Source organism: Sarcophilus harrisii, chromosome 1, assembly GCF_902635505.1.
Source record: "Sarcophilus harrisii chromosome 1, mSarHar1.11, whole genome shotgun sequence".
In the NCBI taxonomy this organism is placed as follows: Eukaryota; Metazoa; Chordata; class Mammalia; order Dasyuromorphia; family Dasyuridae; genus Sarcophilus; species Sarcophilus harrisii.
This window is the reverse complement of record NC_045426.1, coordinates 211,567,236-211,584,908: the sequence shown is the minus strand read 5'-3', so window position 1 is coordinate 211,584,908 and position 17,673 is coordinate 211,567,236. Positions and strand designations below refer to the sequence as shown.

Genomic DNA, 17,673 nt, shown 5'->3' with positions numbered 1-17,673 from the left:
AGACAAAGTCCTTTGGAGAGGAGTCAGCAGCACAGTCTGGAGAAGGTCATTTAGTTACTAAGAGCCAATAGGTAGAATTTGAACCTAGTCTTCCTTGTTCTATTTATTAATATACTATTTATAAGTGTTTGTTTTCAACCAAACTTACTCTCAATGTATGTGATATCTCAGCACAATTATACTATCCACTATCCAACCAGAACTTTAAGAAATATATCTGATAAATTACCATGATGTAATTAAAAAACAAAACAAAACAATGGTTTTTAGCTGTAAAACCAGAATCAAACTTTCATTAAAGAATTTAATATGCTTCCAAATACATTTCTAAAAAGGTTTATGTTTCCCTTTATACCACATTCTAGAGAGGCCAAATAAATTAAAGTACTGAGTCTATAGTTTGAAAACGTTGGATTTTATTCTTCCCATTCTTATGTTTCCATTTGTATTAATTATCATAATAAATCTATTCACAGGCACAGTACTAACTTCATTTAGTAGCTATCAATTGATGGCCTGAATAGGATCCAAAATTAATTCAGTAGCATGATCCCCTTTCTTGCTATATGTGTGTGTATGTGTACACATACTACCCATACAAGCTACCTATATTACTAGTACTATTAATACTCCCTATACTACTATTACTATTTGCCATTATTAATAATGTATTACTCACCAACCAGTGAAGTTTCATGTAAGCCCCAAATCTGATACCTTCAACTAACATAACTAACAACTAACACTAACATTAGTCTTCTCAATAAATCTTAGACTTGCTGTATTTCACTTTTATGTTCCAGAAGTAATCCAACCTGAGGCATTTTACTCAATTTATGGGATAATTTTTCTCACATAATAAAAGCTAATCCCAATTTCAATCTTAGATAAAATTACAAGACTCTCTTTTGTGTCCCTCATACATTCTTATTAAATTGTCTTTCCAAACTGGCGGATTATGTTCCCACAACTTCTAAGTTAACAGTTAACACTATAGATAAGTGGCTTTGATTTATGAGAATTACCTTAATCTTATTGAAAATAGTTCAACTGCTTTTTAAGTTTATATTCACATAAAATTGTGGTTATGATTTAAAAAAAAAAAAGACGTGATCCTTCAAACCTTGACTGTATAGTTTAATATCTATTGCTCAGTCTTTCTCCCTATGTTCACTAATCAATGATTATTTTCAACTAACCACATGGACATTGTCACTTTCTCCTTACTTTTTGGTAAAAGAAAAAGAATAGTCAACAAGGGAAAGAATCATTCTGCATCTTTACTTGAAGATAATTGACTCTAATGTAATATAATTAGTCATCTTTATTCTTTACTATAAAACAAATCAGGTTTAGAGGTTTTAGAAAGTGACTAATTGGCATTTCTAATGCTTGATATGGTATTCCTTCAGATAAATTCCATATAAGTTTTGGACTACCTCTCCCACATCATCCTCATTGACTGAAGATGCCAGTGACAGGTACTAGATGAATAGACTACCAATTGCTCTAAGGAATCTTTGTCTATGCAGTAGCATCTGTTGACTTAGTGATTTTCTCATTTCATCTTGCCAATATTTAATCAATATTACTTGTAATTAATTTTATTACTATAATTATTTAATTATTATTATGAACTTGACAAACATCCACAAATATGAACATTTTCCTACCCAAAGAAAAAAGGAAAATAGAATGGGCCATGGATTTAATTTAATACTTAGAAGCTCTTGATCAGGGATCCCATTGGGAATGGTCATCTTTAGATCCAAGTATTAAAGAGCTCCCCATAAAGACTTAGTTTATTAAAAATTAATTTTATTTCTTCAAGAATTGCTTAGGGATTTCATTCCTAATATAAAAGCTCTATTTGCCCAGAAACTTCCAAGTTTAGGAACAATAATGTTATGCATATCATTTGCTGGACTTTCATTAGAAGAAGCTAGAATTTGTTTAGGCTATTCCCCATCTCAATCCTATACAAAGGGCTTATTCAGGGCACCTCTCTCTCTTCCAGCTCCCCACCACTGTTAGAGTAAGATTCTGCTAAGGAGAGCCAAGATCCTAAGAGACAGTTTGGGACCCAAAGACACACTAGGATAAAAGTACACTAATCTGCAATATTTATTACCTGAGATTTCAAAATACTTGCAGAGATGGCTCACCATAATAGATGCTCCTTGAGCTGACAATTTTGAAATCTCAAGTCCTCGAAGATCATCGTAGACATGCACTAGCATACACCAAGGGCAAGTACACCAATCTGCAGTACACATTATCCCTGAGATTTTAATAGCTAACCCAAAGGATTTATGACTCAAATGGCTCACAAGTGCCCTTAGTATTGGGACTTGCAGTCTTGCCCTTCTGATGATAAGGACCATCTGTGAACTTGTGGGTTGATTTCATTAAGATCCTGAAGTGTTGTACCTGTGGACATTTTCTTGTTATTACAAATTCAATTACTATTTCTCCTTAAAGAATTGTTCATTTCCCAATTTGGATTGCTAGACAGCAATAGAGCTCCCATTTCACAGATGAGATATTTAAATTTTTCACCACTACAAATCACCTTCTATTCACTGAGGTATCAGGAAGATAATCAAGTAAAAGTAAAAGAAGACAATGTGGCCAGTGGTGATGAATGGTTATTTAATAGGATGTCAATGGTGAGGGTGGTAATGATGGTTCTGCCCGTGATTCATGTGAATATTAGGAGGTTGGCTGCTAATGTTCAGAAGAAACATGTGTAATGGAATGCAAGATTAAATTCCATTTTTCTGAGGTACGAATTAATACTATACATATTACCCACAATCCAGTAGAGCTACCTACTAAAATTCTAAAATCAAAACACACAAAATGTGTAAAAATCAGCTTCAAGTGATCTGATGCTCTGACTTTGACTCTCATGCATATTTAAAACACTGTGAACAAAAAGCGTGCACTTATATTATATGAGATTGTCATCACATGCCCCTATGTGAATTCCAGGCAGAATTCCAGGTGCTCCACATTAAATAGATTTCTAGCTGACATATGAAATTGTGCTGAAGTACTTTAAAACATTAATGAAATGTATTCCATCTATTTGCTAACAGGTATGAAAAATCCTCCCCTAACTGCTTCATTCCCCTGTCACAGTCTTTGGCTGGGAGGCAGGGTCTATATGAAAGCCTATAAGAAAGCTTCAATCTCACTGGAAAAACTCATTCAGATCTTGCTGACTACCAGCATAACGGGTCACTATAAAAGCCATCAGATGTGGCCCATGCAACACACACAAAAAAAATGTTCCTCTACCTTTGGACTTGGATATCAACCCTTACCCCACCAGTACAATTAAATCTCAAAAATTCAACCAAAACTAACCATAATAAAATACTCTGACCCACCAGCTACACACAACCCACTAAAAAGCCAGAGAAGATATTGAAGTAGAAGTCACAAAACTAAATACTAATAAAACATTTAACAAGGATATAAAATATATTGCAATTTTCATATGCTGCTTAACCATAACTAATGATATTAAAAAACGACTGCTATAATTCAACTATAAAAAGCAACAACCAACATTCAAGATGCCTGGATTTTGTTAAAAATTACTACAAAGATATGAATTTAGTTCATCTTTATTTCTTTTGTTAGGGTTTATTTTTATGTGGTTGTAATAATAATAAATAATAAGTTTATTTTATCTTCACCCCAAACCTCTGAGGTTATGGGTAAGAAAACTGAGACTAAAAGAGACTTAGCTAATAAGTGTCTTTGTCAGAATTCAAACTTAGCTCTTCTTTATTAAAAATTTACTGTGTCACCTAGCTGCCATAATTGATGTGATTATAAGTGTGAGAGGATGGAATAATCAACAAGTGGAACCCTCAATTTCTGACACCAAATCCAACATTATAAGAGCTTGTTCTATCCAGGAGGTAGAATTATTGAAATAGAAATCACAACAATAATCAGCTCTTACATGATACTTAAAGTTTATAAAGCACCTTGCATACATTACTCCTTTTGCACTTCATAACAACCTTGGGCTGTAGCTTCCACAGGTAATTTCTCATGTCTACAGATGAGAAAACTGAATTTGGGAGGGTCAGTGACTACAAAGCTATTAGTTAATATATTTTAACCTAAAACAGGGGAGAGTTTTCTAGTTTGCATCAAGGAAGGGGTAGAGAAGATTATTTTGGGGACCAATGGATGAAACAAAGCAACAGCCATGGGATGCTTTTCAGGTCACCTTGATTTGAAGCCCACCATATCATGTTGCTCATGGGATTTGGAGTCAAGAGACCTGGCTTTAGGTTCTAGCTCTGACACATACTTAGCCATGTGACCGTGGGCAAACTTCTTAAATTCTCTGAATTTCAAGTTCCTCTTTTGCAAAATGAGGATCGTAATATTTCTTCACTGAACATAGGATTATTCTAAGGAAAATACTTTGAAAACTATATAATTCCCTATAAATGTGTGCAGCTATTCTTAAAAAACAAGGTTGGAGGAATTCCACAAGTGATAATGTTTATGGTTGTGACTACAGTTAGGCTTAAGAGAAAAAAAAAAAACACCCTGCTTCAGAAAAGGGGAAGTATTTTACATTTTTTCCTCATGCTTTTCTTCTTATAAAGAAAGACTAATGAGAAACTGCTGAGTTACTAATCTTTTCCTTAGTGGGGATAAATATAGAGTCAAAGAAACATCCTAAAAGACAGAAGATGAAACTATAATGAAAAATAGTTGGGTCCAAATAAAAAATCAATCTATGTTTCTGGAATTTTGGTCACTGTATCCCAGACAATAACTAGAGCAGGGTGACTCGGACTTTGTCTTTGTATGATGAATTTAAAAACAAAGAAACAACAAATAACACTTGTAATCAGAAATTCAGCAGCTTAGAAACAATAGTTAATAGGAATAATTAGTCAAAATAGAAAGCTACCAGATAGCACATGCAGGAGGGCAGTTGTCCCTAAGGGGAGTTCTACTTAAGCATAGTCCACTCTGCTCCCATATATAACCTTCAGTCTTTTCTCAGGCTGTGTTTCATCCTGATTTCCCCAAACACCAAAATTGCTAGCTACAACTCTGCTGGATCTTATCCACCATATAGTCACTGAACTGAGTGCATAGAGGATCAAGAAAAATAGCAGGCAACAAAAGTTAGTTTGAAAAGGAAACAAAATTTTCAGTGGTTACAGAATCATTGAATGTTATCTGTGCAATGACAAAACAAATTAGATCCATTATTAGGATTGGCAAAGTTATTAAATCAATCTACTTTTCTGCCATCTTATTTATTTCTGAGGTTAATTCAGTGACCCAGGTACAAGTTAAACCATGTTCTGTTCAAAGTGCTCTCCCAAAAACTGAAACAGAAAAATTAGAAAAGTCATTAATATAATGCATACTGGTAAGTAGTCAGGGGATATAGCATATTGATTCTTGTGAATTAAGTATTAACCAGCCATGTACTGTATATATCCTATTAGTAATATCTCTTAAAAGAAAAAAAAAGGCATATAATTTCAATATAAATCAATGATAGATTAAAATGATCCCTGTGCCAAACTTTAATTTAGAGAAAGTTAAAACTTAGGCCAAAATTAAAATATAGCAATTATTTAGTTAAATTTAACAAATACATTAAACACTGTGCAAAGTGCAGGAAATACAAAGTCCTTGCCATCAAGGAGCTTATTTTCTACCAGTGGAGAAGCAACATGAACAAAGGAAAGAAAATACAAAATGGATTTTTAAAAAGTAGTTTGGAAAATAGGGGTAAGAAGGGAAAGAATCCCAATAGTTGGAAGAATCAGGAAAGGCCCTTTGTAGGAAGAAATACTTGAGCTAAGCCTTGACAGGAGCGAGGGGTCTCAGGGGTCAGAGATGAGAAGGAAGAATGGATCAAGTTAAAGGGAACAGCATGTACAAGGAGTTTCCTACCTAAAATTATGATGGTAATGAAAGTATTTTGTATTTTAAACATTTTGTATCTGGGAAACTTGAAGTTAAGGATGTGAGCAGTGACTAAAAATGAATTATTACTGCATAAATCTCATTTAATATTGTTTTATGTATTGAAAGGAAATAATATTTCAGTTGTAAGGAGTTGAAAGCATCTTTTCTTGGAGGGAAGATGTGTGACCCAAGTTATTTCATTTCAGTGAAATTTCAGCTAGTAACAGTCATTTTCCCATGGCTCTTCAAAACAATCAACCAGTTGTTTTCCTCTGCACATAACATTTAAAAAGAAGTTCAATAATGTATTTGTATGTGTACATATTATAGATACATACATATATAAACATATACATATAGATAGATTTTTTTAAACCGCCAAGACATTTCTTCCTTTACAAATGTTTTACTCTAATGAATAATGAGATTACTACGGGCATTTTTAGTTCTTAAAACCCTCTTAGGCAGATTCTATTACCCTGGTGAAGTATTAAGTTCTATCAAATGTTGGAAGATCAGGGCAAAGAAACAACAACAGAAAGCAGGCTATGCAAGTAATGGACTTTTGAGGGGAGGGTGTCACAGAAACCAATGAGAGATGAAAATATGCAACAACAATCCAATGTGGCGCCCGGTGCAACTTCTACTATGAAATCACTAATCACAAAACTGTAGTAGTTAACTGGAAGGATTGCTCACAGTTTTCACTGAGCATTCAAAAGTAATAAGGAACAAAATTTTAAGGGACACTTCATCATCAAAATTTTCATTGCTCACCTTTAATATACACAAATATTATTGCTATGAGGATAATTGTAGTTTCCATGGCAAAATATCAGTTAGAAGATAAAGAAACCTAGAAAATATAAAATCTACCAAGAATGTGACAGTATCTTTCAGTCATAGTCAACATGTTTTAATACACAGTATCCCCATTGGAAAGGTAGGCAGAAGGAAAAAAATAATAAAATCCATGAAAGTAGTCAGAAATCCTCAAAAAGAGTCTGCTTAATATTTTCCTTAGTATTTTCATGGTTTTGGTTAATCATTGGAGTATATAAGGTCCTCATCTTGAAAAATTCATCAGAAAACCAAAGGGCCACAGGCTTTGAGAGGTTACCCAATGGAGAATTAAGATCTTCCACAAAATACTATTGCTTCCATTCTCAATTCCTTACATTATGGCCTTTTTACCCATCCTGGGGAAGAGATCCTGGTATTCAGAAGAAGGAAAGAAAAGAAAGAAGAAACACAGGAAAAGGTAAAATGAGAGGAAAAGGAAGGATAGTATTTCAGAGAAGACATGAAACAAGAATGGTTCCACACTGAAGGTATTGAAGGGTTGTATTATGGAGCCAAGACCATATTTTATCCTTCCTTGAGATAGAGACAGACAGACAGACTGACAGACAGAGACTGAGGATTTATAGACTATTCAAAACCTACATCTGTACATCATATACTTTTGTGGTGAACACTTAATAAAAATATGAAAGATGAAATTGGCCTTGGGACATATTAAACAAGAGGAAATAACTGGTTACTGATATAGGAGTCATTTCATAATCAAATTCTCTGTAATCATTGATTAGTTAGAACAAAGATGAAAATAAAGATAATTTTTTTTCAAAAAAAAGATAAAGACGAAAAAGAGCAGAGCTTAACCTAAAGTATTTAAATATGCTGTTGAGTCAAAATAATTAGAAATGGACAAAAGTGAAGGCAATGTAAATTTCCCCAAATCATAATTTTAACTGACAAACAACAATTGTCACAAAAAGGACGCAGAAAGGACCCAGGATCTATTTCAGCCAGTAAATACTTGATCTCCTTTTAAAATTAAATTACCAGAGAAATATGGCAGCCCCAGGCAACAATTACTGAGAGTGCAAGATATTTTCAAAACATTAAGGAAGAAAAAGATGGAAGATTAAGTGCAGTACCACCTCACAAATCAACGAACAATGAAAGGCAGAGGAAGGAGAAACAAGCCTGCAGAAAACTTGGCATGAAATCTAGTTAAACCAGATTATCTAAGAGAATTTGTAGATGAAATAGAAGGACCACAAGTAGATATGAAATGAAATAGAACTACTAGGGTTTCTCATCAGGGATGAAAGCTCAAACCATTGCATTTGGATTCAAAAATCTGATTATCAAATGTTCTTTTTGAGGAAATGGCAATTACTACCAAGATAAATCAGAATTTGAATAATATAAAACAAGAACACAAAGAAAGAATCCCTGCTGGACGTAATCAGTCATCTAACATTATTAAGAACATATGTGCCAAGTCCTGACTAAGCACTGGTAATACAAAGAAAGGCTAAAACAGTCCCTGCTCTCAAGGAGTTCACAATCTAATGGAAAGACAAAATGAAAACTACTATTTACAAACAAGATATATAGGATTATCTGGGTGAGGGATACAATGGAGAGAGTACTGGATCTGCAGTCAGGAAGGCTCATTTTTTGAGTTCAAATCTGATACTAAATACTTATTAACTATGTGACTCTGGGCAAGGGGGACTTAGCCCCTGTTTGTCTTAGTTCCTCATCTGTAAAATGTGCTGGAGAAAGAAATGGCAAACCATTCAAGTATCTCTGCCTAGAAAACTCCAAATGGGGTCATGAAGAGTTGGACACAACTGAAAGCCACTGAACAAAACAACACTCTTAAAGGGAAAGTATTAAAATTAAGGAAGATTGAAAAAGACTTCTTTAAAAAAGTAGCACTGATGTTGAGAACCTGAAAGAAGCCAAGAAAGCTAAGACTGAGATGAGGAAAGAGAGAATTCCAAGCATAGGGAACAATTAGTGAAAATTTTGGGAATCAGGAGATGGAGTGTTGTATTGGAAGAATAGTAAGAATGCAAATGCCATGGGATTGTAGAATATTTGTATGAGGAGTAAGGTATAAAATGACCAGAAAGATAGAAAGGGGATAGGCTATGAAGGATTTTCAAAGCTAAATATTTTATCCTGAAGTCCATAGGGAGTCAATGGAGTTTATTGAATAAGGGGATGAGGTGATCAGACTTGCACTTTAGGAAGATTGATTTTACAACTGAAAGGAGGATAAATTGGAATGGGGAAAGACTTGAGGCAGGGAAACAAATGGTCCAGGAATGAGGCGATGACAATTTTTTATAGTAAATCACATCTTTTAAAAACATTATTAATATATTTGGGATTTTAGATCATTTTCATTTAAAAATATTTTTTTCAAATTACATGTAAAAACAATTTTTTTTTACCATTTTTTGAGTTCCAAATTCTTTCCCCCTCTCTCCTCATTGAGAAAACAAGCGATTTGTGTATAGTCATGCAAACTATATTTTCATATTAGAGACAAAAAAACCACAATAAAATAAAAAGAAAAATGTTTGTTTCAATGATGGACTTTCAGATCCCATCAGTTTTTTTTGTCTGGAGGTAGATGACATTTTTCATCATAAGGCTAATGAACTGTCTTGGATCACTCTATTGCTAAGAATAGCTAAATCATTCATAATTGATTATCATACAGTGTATAATATTCTCTTGATTCTGCTCACTTCACTTTTTATCAGGTTATGAAAATCTTTCCAGGTTTTTCTGAAAGCATCTTGATTGTCATTTCTTATAGCACAATGGAATTCCATCAAAATCATAAACTACCAATTGTTCAGCCATTTTCCAACTGATGGCCATCCTCTCAATTTCCAGTTCTTTGCCGAAACAAAAAGAGGTGCTATAAATAATTTTGTACAAATAGGTTCTTTTAATTTTTCTTTGATCTCTTTGGGATATAGACTTAATAGTGGTCTTTTTTCCTTCCTTAATTATCTTACCCAGCCTGAAAAAGTAGCCTAGTGGTCATACACAGTCCAATCCCACTACTGATCAGCACGGACCCTGTCACCTATTTTGCTTCCATGTTCAGAGATATGTGATATTTGCTTGCAGATATAGAAATGACTCTGCATTACTACTCTGCTCAGAAGTTTCATTGGGGTTAGGAGGTTGACCCTGAGTTTTTAAAGACTATGCCAGCAGACTAAGCTTTAGCAATTCCTAACAACCTGAAAAGGCATCAGAAACTCGGGGTTTGTAAAGAATTGTATGTCTCTCATCTGAGGATCAATCTTGCTGAATTCAGAGAGGCTTATTAAAGGCTGTTCTAAGGGTGGTTTTCTTGGACATCTTTTCACTAAGCTCTCTATGAACAACTTGTATTATCCTCTACTCTGATAGTTGTTAACCTTTTTTGAGTGTCATGGACCCAGAAGTATGCTATAGTGGTTTGTCCTCTTTCAAGAACTGATTGTTAACTTTTTGGTGTGAGCATGTATACCTTGGCAATCATAACTCTAAAATACAAACTTTATTGTTTTGTTGGTTACCTAGATTTAAGAAAATGATGGAGAACATGTTTACAATATGAATTGAATTTAAAAATTTGTCCAACATATTTGTTAAGAGGCATTTGTTAAACATTTTCTAGCATACCCTTTGGCAATCTGGTGAAGCCTATGAGTCTCTTCTCAGATATTCTTTTTAAAAGCAAAAAAATAAAACAAAAGAAAGCAATTATATTGAAATGCAGCTACCACAATATTGTTTTTAAGTTCATGGGTCCCAGATAAAGAACACAATTGTATTAGATTATGGCAAGAACAAGAGATGCAGCAGTAGAGGGAAATCTATGAAGCTAAATCATAAAATTTTGAAGTTTTTTCAGTTCCAATGATGTCATTATAATATAAAATGAAGACCTACCAATATATTTTTTCTTTAATTTTTTAAAATTTATGGAATAAAACAAGAATTTTCATAATATAGATAATAAAAAAGTGATTACATATGAAACTGCAAGTCTACTATGTATAACTTGCTTTTCCTTTAAATATATGTGATAAAGTTATAATTTTCTTTTTTTCTTGTCTGTCCCACCCTGCCCTAGAGACAGCTACCATTAGACACAAATATGCATATATCTATTAAAATCATTCTCTATATACTATTTATTAATTCTTTCTCTGGATGTACATAGAATCTTCCTTCATGTAACCTTTGTAGTTAATTTGAGTATTTATAATTACATATCAACATATATTTAAATGATATGCCATATTGACACCTTTAAATGATACATATTTAAGTGATCACAACTGACAATTACAAAGGGCTTTAAGATTTGCTAATCATTTCACATATATTATATGTGAAACCAACTCCAAGACCAAGCATTAATAAGTGGGATAGTGAATAGAGCACTCAGCCTTGAGTCAGGATCCAAGTTCAAATTCAGACTCAATCACTTAATAGCTTTGTGACTGGGCAAATCATTTGACCTCCAATTATGTCAATTACTTCAAATGAGGAAAACAATAGCATTTACCTCCCAAGGTCATTTTGCGACAATATTTGTAAAGTACTTTGCACTGTACCTGTCACATGGTAGCTACTATATAAATGCTATTCTCATTAGAATTATTTTGTCTCTATTTTTAAAATGAAGAAAGCAGCTCTGAAGAGATGTTAAGTGATTTGCCTATGGTCAAAAAGAAAGCATCATAGGAAAGATTTGGACTTACTATGACATGCTAGTTCTATAAATCATTTTAAAGCCATAAAAGATACAAAATAAAAAAAAATTGTTTTGCAAATGACTCTATCTTTTATTCCTACATGTAAAAAAAAACCCATGAAATATATATCGATGACTATTATGCTAAGTTTAGGCTTTTTGTTTCCCCTTTTCTCTACCAAGCTGTATAACACTTATTTTAATTGAGTATAATTTTAGAAAGTCATAATAGCTTTTCCCAGCTGTCAGATAAAGTAAGGTTTTTGAAAAGAAAAGAAAGAAAACCAACATCTGGCAGCTCAACCAGATGATAAAGGGGCCTTCATTTCTAGGGTCAGCTTTGACTTCTTAGAAAACACAGTAAAAATACTGCAGATAGAGTGCCTCACCTTAAGATTTTTGCAAGTTCTCACAAAGGCTAGACAGCAAAGGTTTATCTTATATTTAAAAATTAATGCCAAGCACTAAAAACAATTACTATGACTTATTTTGCTTACTACTTGAAATTAACCAGTCCTATATAATTTTCTAATCAAGTATGATTATACAAGTAACTTAACCATTATTTGCTCTGAGCTTTTTTTTTTCTTGTAAAAGAAAAAGAAAATAAGGGTAGCTAAGAACTATTACACAAGTTTGCTGTTTTTTTTTTTTTTTTTTTAAAAGGAGGAGATCCTAATGTTTTCTCAATTCTCAACATATTTTCTAGGAGCAGGAAACAGAGCAGGCTTCTGTTCAACTATAGCTCTTGAATAATAGAAAAGGGAGAAGCTTTGGACAGAATATTATAGTTTTTGAACTTTTCTCTGGATCTTATTTGATTCCACTAAAAACACATGGAGAGAAGTAGGTGAATAAAAAGGTAAGAGAAAACAAAATCTTAATCATGACTCATTTCAGCTTTAAAACTTTCAATGAAGGCATGTTCCATTAAAAGGTTACTATTAGGAAATTAGATAGCACAGTTGACAGAGTGCTGGATTTGGAGTCACCAAGACCTGAATTTAAATCCTGTTTCAGACTCTTAGTAGCTCTATGATCTGGTTCAAATTGCTAAATCTCTGTCAGCTTCATTTCTATAGTTAGAAAAATGGAGATTATAACGGAAACTCCTTCAGAAAGTGGTTGTGAGGAGAAACTCTACAAACTTGAAAACACTGTACAAATCTATTATTATCACTAATGATAATAATGAAAATGGTCTTATCCCTTTTTTCTTTAACCTGAAGGAAGCACCTTATTTTTCCTTGCCCTCATGTACTCTATTTCTTCACTCATTAGATTGTTAATTTCTTAAGGGAAAGAACTGGCTTTTGCCTTTCTTTGTATCCCAAGGGATTAGAACATTGTCTAGCACATTGTAGACATTATATAAATGATTATTGACTGCCTGACCAACATCTTCATTCCAAATGTTTTTTAAGAAGGAATAGTGAGAGGCAGCTAGGTGGCACAGTGGCACACCACCCCTGAAGTTAGGAGGACCTGAGTTCAAACTTGACCTCAGATACTTAACACTTCCTAGCTGTGTGACCCTGGGAAAGTCACTTAAACCCAATTACCTCAGCAAAAAGAAAAAAAAAAAGAAAAGAAAAGAAAAAAGAAAGAATAGTAAAATAAGATGTTGAAGATTTGAAAAATAGTTGGCACACAATTTAACAATGTTAATGATATTTCCTCACAACTTAACTAGACTAATAGAAAGCTTGATCTCTCAAGAAAAAAATGAACAATAATCAAACAATCTGATTGTGAAAATAGAGTACTAGAGAATGTAATGGAAACTTAGTAATTCAAGGGTATATTCTTAACATATACAGGACCCATAATATATCTATCTATTGAATTTTTTAAATGCTATTTTATTCTGAAACCAGTTACTTTACTCTATGGCCAAAACACCAAGCCACAGAAAATGGTTAAAACATGACATTTCATTATATGGCATTATAATATATTTCTTCCTTTTCCTTACCACCAAATGAAGTACATAGAATAGCTTTTTGCCTTTTAAATAACATGAGTACCTAACCATAGTCACCATTATTATAAAGGCAGTCTTTCTATTTTGTCTCATTTCAAAGCAAAAGAGACCTGATTGTCACAGCCCTAGTAAAATTAAATTTTGTAAAACATAATTCTCATGTGTCAGATCTATATCAATTAGATTTTTAAGGAAATAGATTTATGAATTAAATAGTAAAGAATATTTCTTAATTGGAATTTAGCTTCTGTGTTAGTTGTACTTGACATTGATGTAATATTTGTTTTGTACTTCTACTCCTACATGTCAACAGTTGATGCATTAGTCATAGCAAACATCATTTCTGCAGATCTCTAAAATTAAATTCTCACAGATTAGAAATGACAAAGTGTCATAATCTCTCTAGGATTTTATTACTTTATATAGCTTCCAATCTTTTGATAATTTGTCAAGAATATTTAAATATCACAAGTGATGCTCACATGCAAAAACTCTGTTTCTATTCTGCAATGATCTATTGCTGAGCTGAATTCTGATACATTTTGATTCCTGTCTCTTCCCTTCAATCTCAAAAAAAATTTTAGAAGAGTCAGTTAAAATTGCTTAAATCAAAAACTTGACAAATGTCAAACATTAAAACTTCCATATACAAAGTAATGATAGTTATATATGAAAGTATGAATTTCTATCATATACACAATTTGTTTTTTAAAAATTTATATTAAATTTAATTCTACTACCCACATTGTCATTCTTGTCTGACTTCTTATATTTCCTTCTCTGTGTATATTTTAAAAAAATGTTTCCTCCTTGCCTCCCTGCCTCCTTGCCTTCTTTTCTTCCTTTTGTTCCTCCTCTCTTCCTCCTCCCCTTCTTCTCTTCCTCCTCCTCCCCCCTTCTTCTTTTTCTTCTCCTCTTTGCCCTCCTGTTCCTCTTCTCCTTTTTTAAATAAAACATCAATGTTACTGCCACATATAGACTGTGTGACAATGGGCAAATTCACTTAATCTCTCACTGTACTAGGTAACTCTAAGACTATAAATTGTAGAGATGCCAACCTATATTGTTAAAGGGAATTTCTTCATCTACAAGTTCTCTATACTAATGAAATCACAGATCCAGTCTCTATTCCTATCCATTATCTCTGCCCTCCATTCTCTCCAGGGGAATCTCTTTATAAGCTATGTTTCAAATTAATTTTAATCATATTTAGATGCGTATATTCACATTTTCTTATTCTTCTTCCTTCTCTGTAAAAATATTACTATTCAGTTTCCCCTCCTCCTGTCCTTGCCAAAATGGAGCAATAATCCTGTGAAACTTGGTCTCTATCAGTGACATTGCTCAAATTTCAGTTCATCTGTCTGGGCTTTTCTGTAAAAAGAGATATTTGGACTATAGTTGTCCCTTCCACATCATGAAGCTTGGGGTGCATCCCCACAATTTGGAAAATCCACACAAAATTTTTTGGTCCTCCCTTTATACTAGAGAAGAAATCTGAATTTTTTTTCTTTTTCTGTTATGGAGTGTTTACAGTATCTTATTGTAAAATTTAGGTTAGATATTTGGCCATAGGCTATATGTAGGTCAATGTTAAGTAAAAATCCTGTGGCTTCCGCAAAACTTCCCCCACATTCATGTTTACAATAATTTCTTATGATGACCACAATATATTGAAACCATGATAGGGAAAGTTATGATGTGGAAGGTTCCAGCTATCTTCCCATTACCCAAAGCAAATACTTCTCTAACATATCTCCATTCTGTCCTGAAAGCCTGTTAATATATTGAAGAAGGGGTGGCATGGTGACAAAAACAGAAGAGTACTCTATTTTCAGAATATACAGTAGATAAGAATAAAGAGAATGGATGTGAAATATGTTTGTGTATTTGTGTAACTGATCATCATAATAACTTTTTAAAATAACTTTTTCCAGCACAGGGCCAAGATAGGAATATTTTTAGAAGGCAACATTTACCATTGTCCCACAAACTAAGATTTCTACCAGAATCCCAGTGGTTACTCCAACCAAAAGCCATTACTTTAGAACAAAGGTATATTTTCTTTGACACTGCCGTGACCCTGGCATAGGGCCTCATCATTTCACACCTTCTAGTTTTGTTCTTTTGCCTCAATTTTCTTCCCATTCCAGTGCATCCTCCAGTCAGCTAACAAAGGGATTTTCCTGAAATAAACTTTTGACCATTCTCCATCCTCACCCCCAACCCCAACTCAATCAATTCCAGTAGCTCTTTGTTGCCTCGAAGATCAATTAGAAAACCTTTTTTTGGGGGGGGGGCTTTTAAGACCCTTCATAACATGGTCCTTTCCTACCTTTCCAATCTTTTTACACTTTAGTTCCTTCTGGGTACTCTGCAATTCAGCAAAATGTTTCTATTCATGCCTTGAATTCTCCTCCTCTTCAATTTGGCTTCCTTCAGGTCTCAGATATAAGCCTACCTTATTCTAGTCTTCTCTAATGTCTCCCTTCAACATTATCTTCCATTTGTCTTCTATTTAATTTTTTGTAAATTATCATTTACGTATTATCTTCCTGCATAATTTATCATGTTGTCTTCCTTGAGGTCAGAGATTATGTCTTTCTTTGCCTTCCCAGGATTTAGCAGAGTGTTGGGTATATAGTAGACACTAAATAAGCATGTTTGACTTGATTTATTGTGAAATTAATTCCAGTTAGCAGAGGCTTAAGGTAATGATTGATTTCCAAACAATTGCCAAGTAGTTCATAATCTGAAACAGACTTTAAGTTAAATTGTTTAAAGATTTAATTAAAACATACCTGCAGAAATCTGGGTAAAAGCCGATCTGATTCAATCCCCATATATATATGCAGCAGCTCCAAGAGGGAAAGGGACTGGCAAAGGCGCATCACAAGACCAATAGCATAGAAAGTATCTACCATAGAATCTGTCCTCAGGATGAAAAAATATAGTTACTAAAAGATCATACAAAAATATAACACGTCATTTTAATACACAAATCTATGGAACTTTTTGTAAAGTATTTTTATTGGCTATTTGTCAAATTAGTCTTACTTAGCCATAAGTCCCCATTGTTTAAAAGAGTTTTTCCTGAATTCTTATAAGTTCTGGCAGATCCTCTGGCAGATTTTTTTTTACATGTCATAACAGTAGGCAGTTAGGTAAGACAGTACATAGAACACTGAGTTTCTAATCAAGATGGCCTGATTCAAATCCTGCCTTAGATACTCATTAGTTATGTAATCCTGAGCAAGTCATTTAACCCTTGTGTGCTTCAGTTTTACTATCAGTAAAGTGAGGATAATAATAGCATTTACCTTCAAGGATTATTGTAAGGATAAACAAAATAATATTTGTGAAGCATTTTGCAAACCTCAAAATGCCATATAAACACATGAGTGTCTAAAGAACTGGATTAAATAACATTATAATAGACTATGCATATAACAATCATTTTATTAACATTATATAATATATTATGACATTAAATATAATTGTATATAGCATATACACTATTATAAAGTAATATTATTGTTAATTGTTATATATTGTATTTTATATTATTGTAATATTACAAGTATTAACAATTAGCATGATTTTTAATTATTATTATCAGTTTATAGGGATAGAGAACATTTCAGAATTTAAAGTCTTCATGCTCAATAGTCTTCATATTAAAAATTTTTAAACAATTTAAGAATCCCTGAAGAAAAAAGTGACTAGAGTTTTGTGCATTTCACCTTTCTTACTCTTCACTTTTACATTTTGTAAACAGTAATTTTCATTTTTCTAAGATATAGAAAGCATTTCCCCCTGTAACAATTCTTTGAAGGGCAGGATAAAAAATTTCTACACATTTTAGAAATGAGGAAATTGAGATCAAGAGCTATCTCTTATCACTAACTAGGGAATCTTCCTGGTATTATTGCTGATTTAGCAGAAATAAATAAATGTTTATTTATAGATAAGTATACAATGCCAACATTATCATGGGTTGTGAACTACAAACATTCCACATTGGTATAGAACCCAAAATGAAGCTAAACTATTGTGGTCATTAAATTATCCATTTTTAAAGGCCTAAAATGCTGCCAAAAACTAGTGTCTTTGCTTTTTAGGAAAGTCTATTTGTTAGAATTAATGA

At 33.1% G+C, this 17,673-nt stretch overlaps 1 protein-coding gene across 2 annotated transcripts in view; it reads right to left on the bottom strand.

Moving 5' to 3' along the window:
• HACD4 (3-hydroxyacyl-CoA dehydratase 4) overlaps positions 1 to 17,673 on the bottom strand; it is a 40,344-nt gene that overhangs the window by 17,428 nt on the left and 5,243 nt on the right. For both annotated transcript variants that reach the window (XM_012542701.3, XM_023497354.2), the window contains one exon: positions 16,328 to 16,455. In XM_012542701.3, the coding sequence (XP_012398155.1) occupies positions 16,328 to 16,455 (128 nt within the window). The remainder of the gene's footprint in view (positions 1 to 16,327; positions 16,456 to 17,673) is intronic.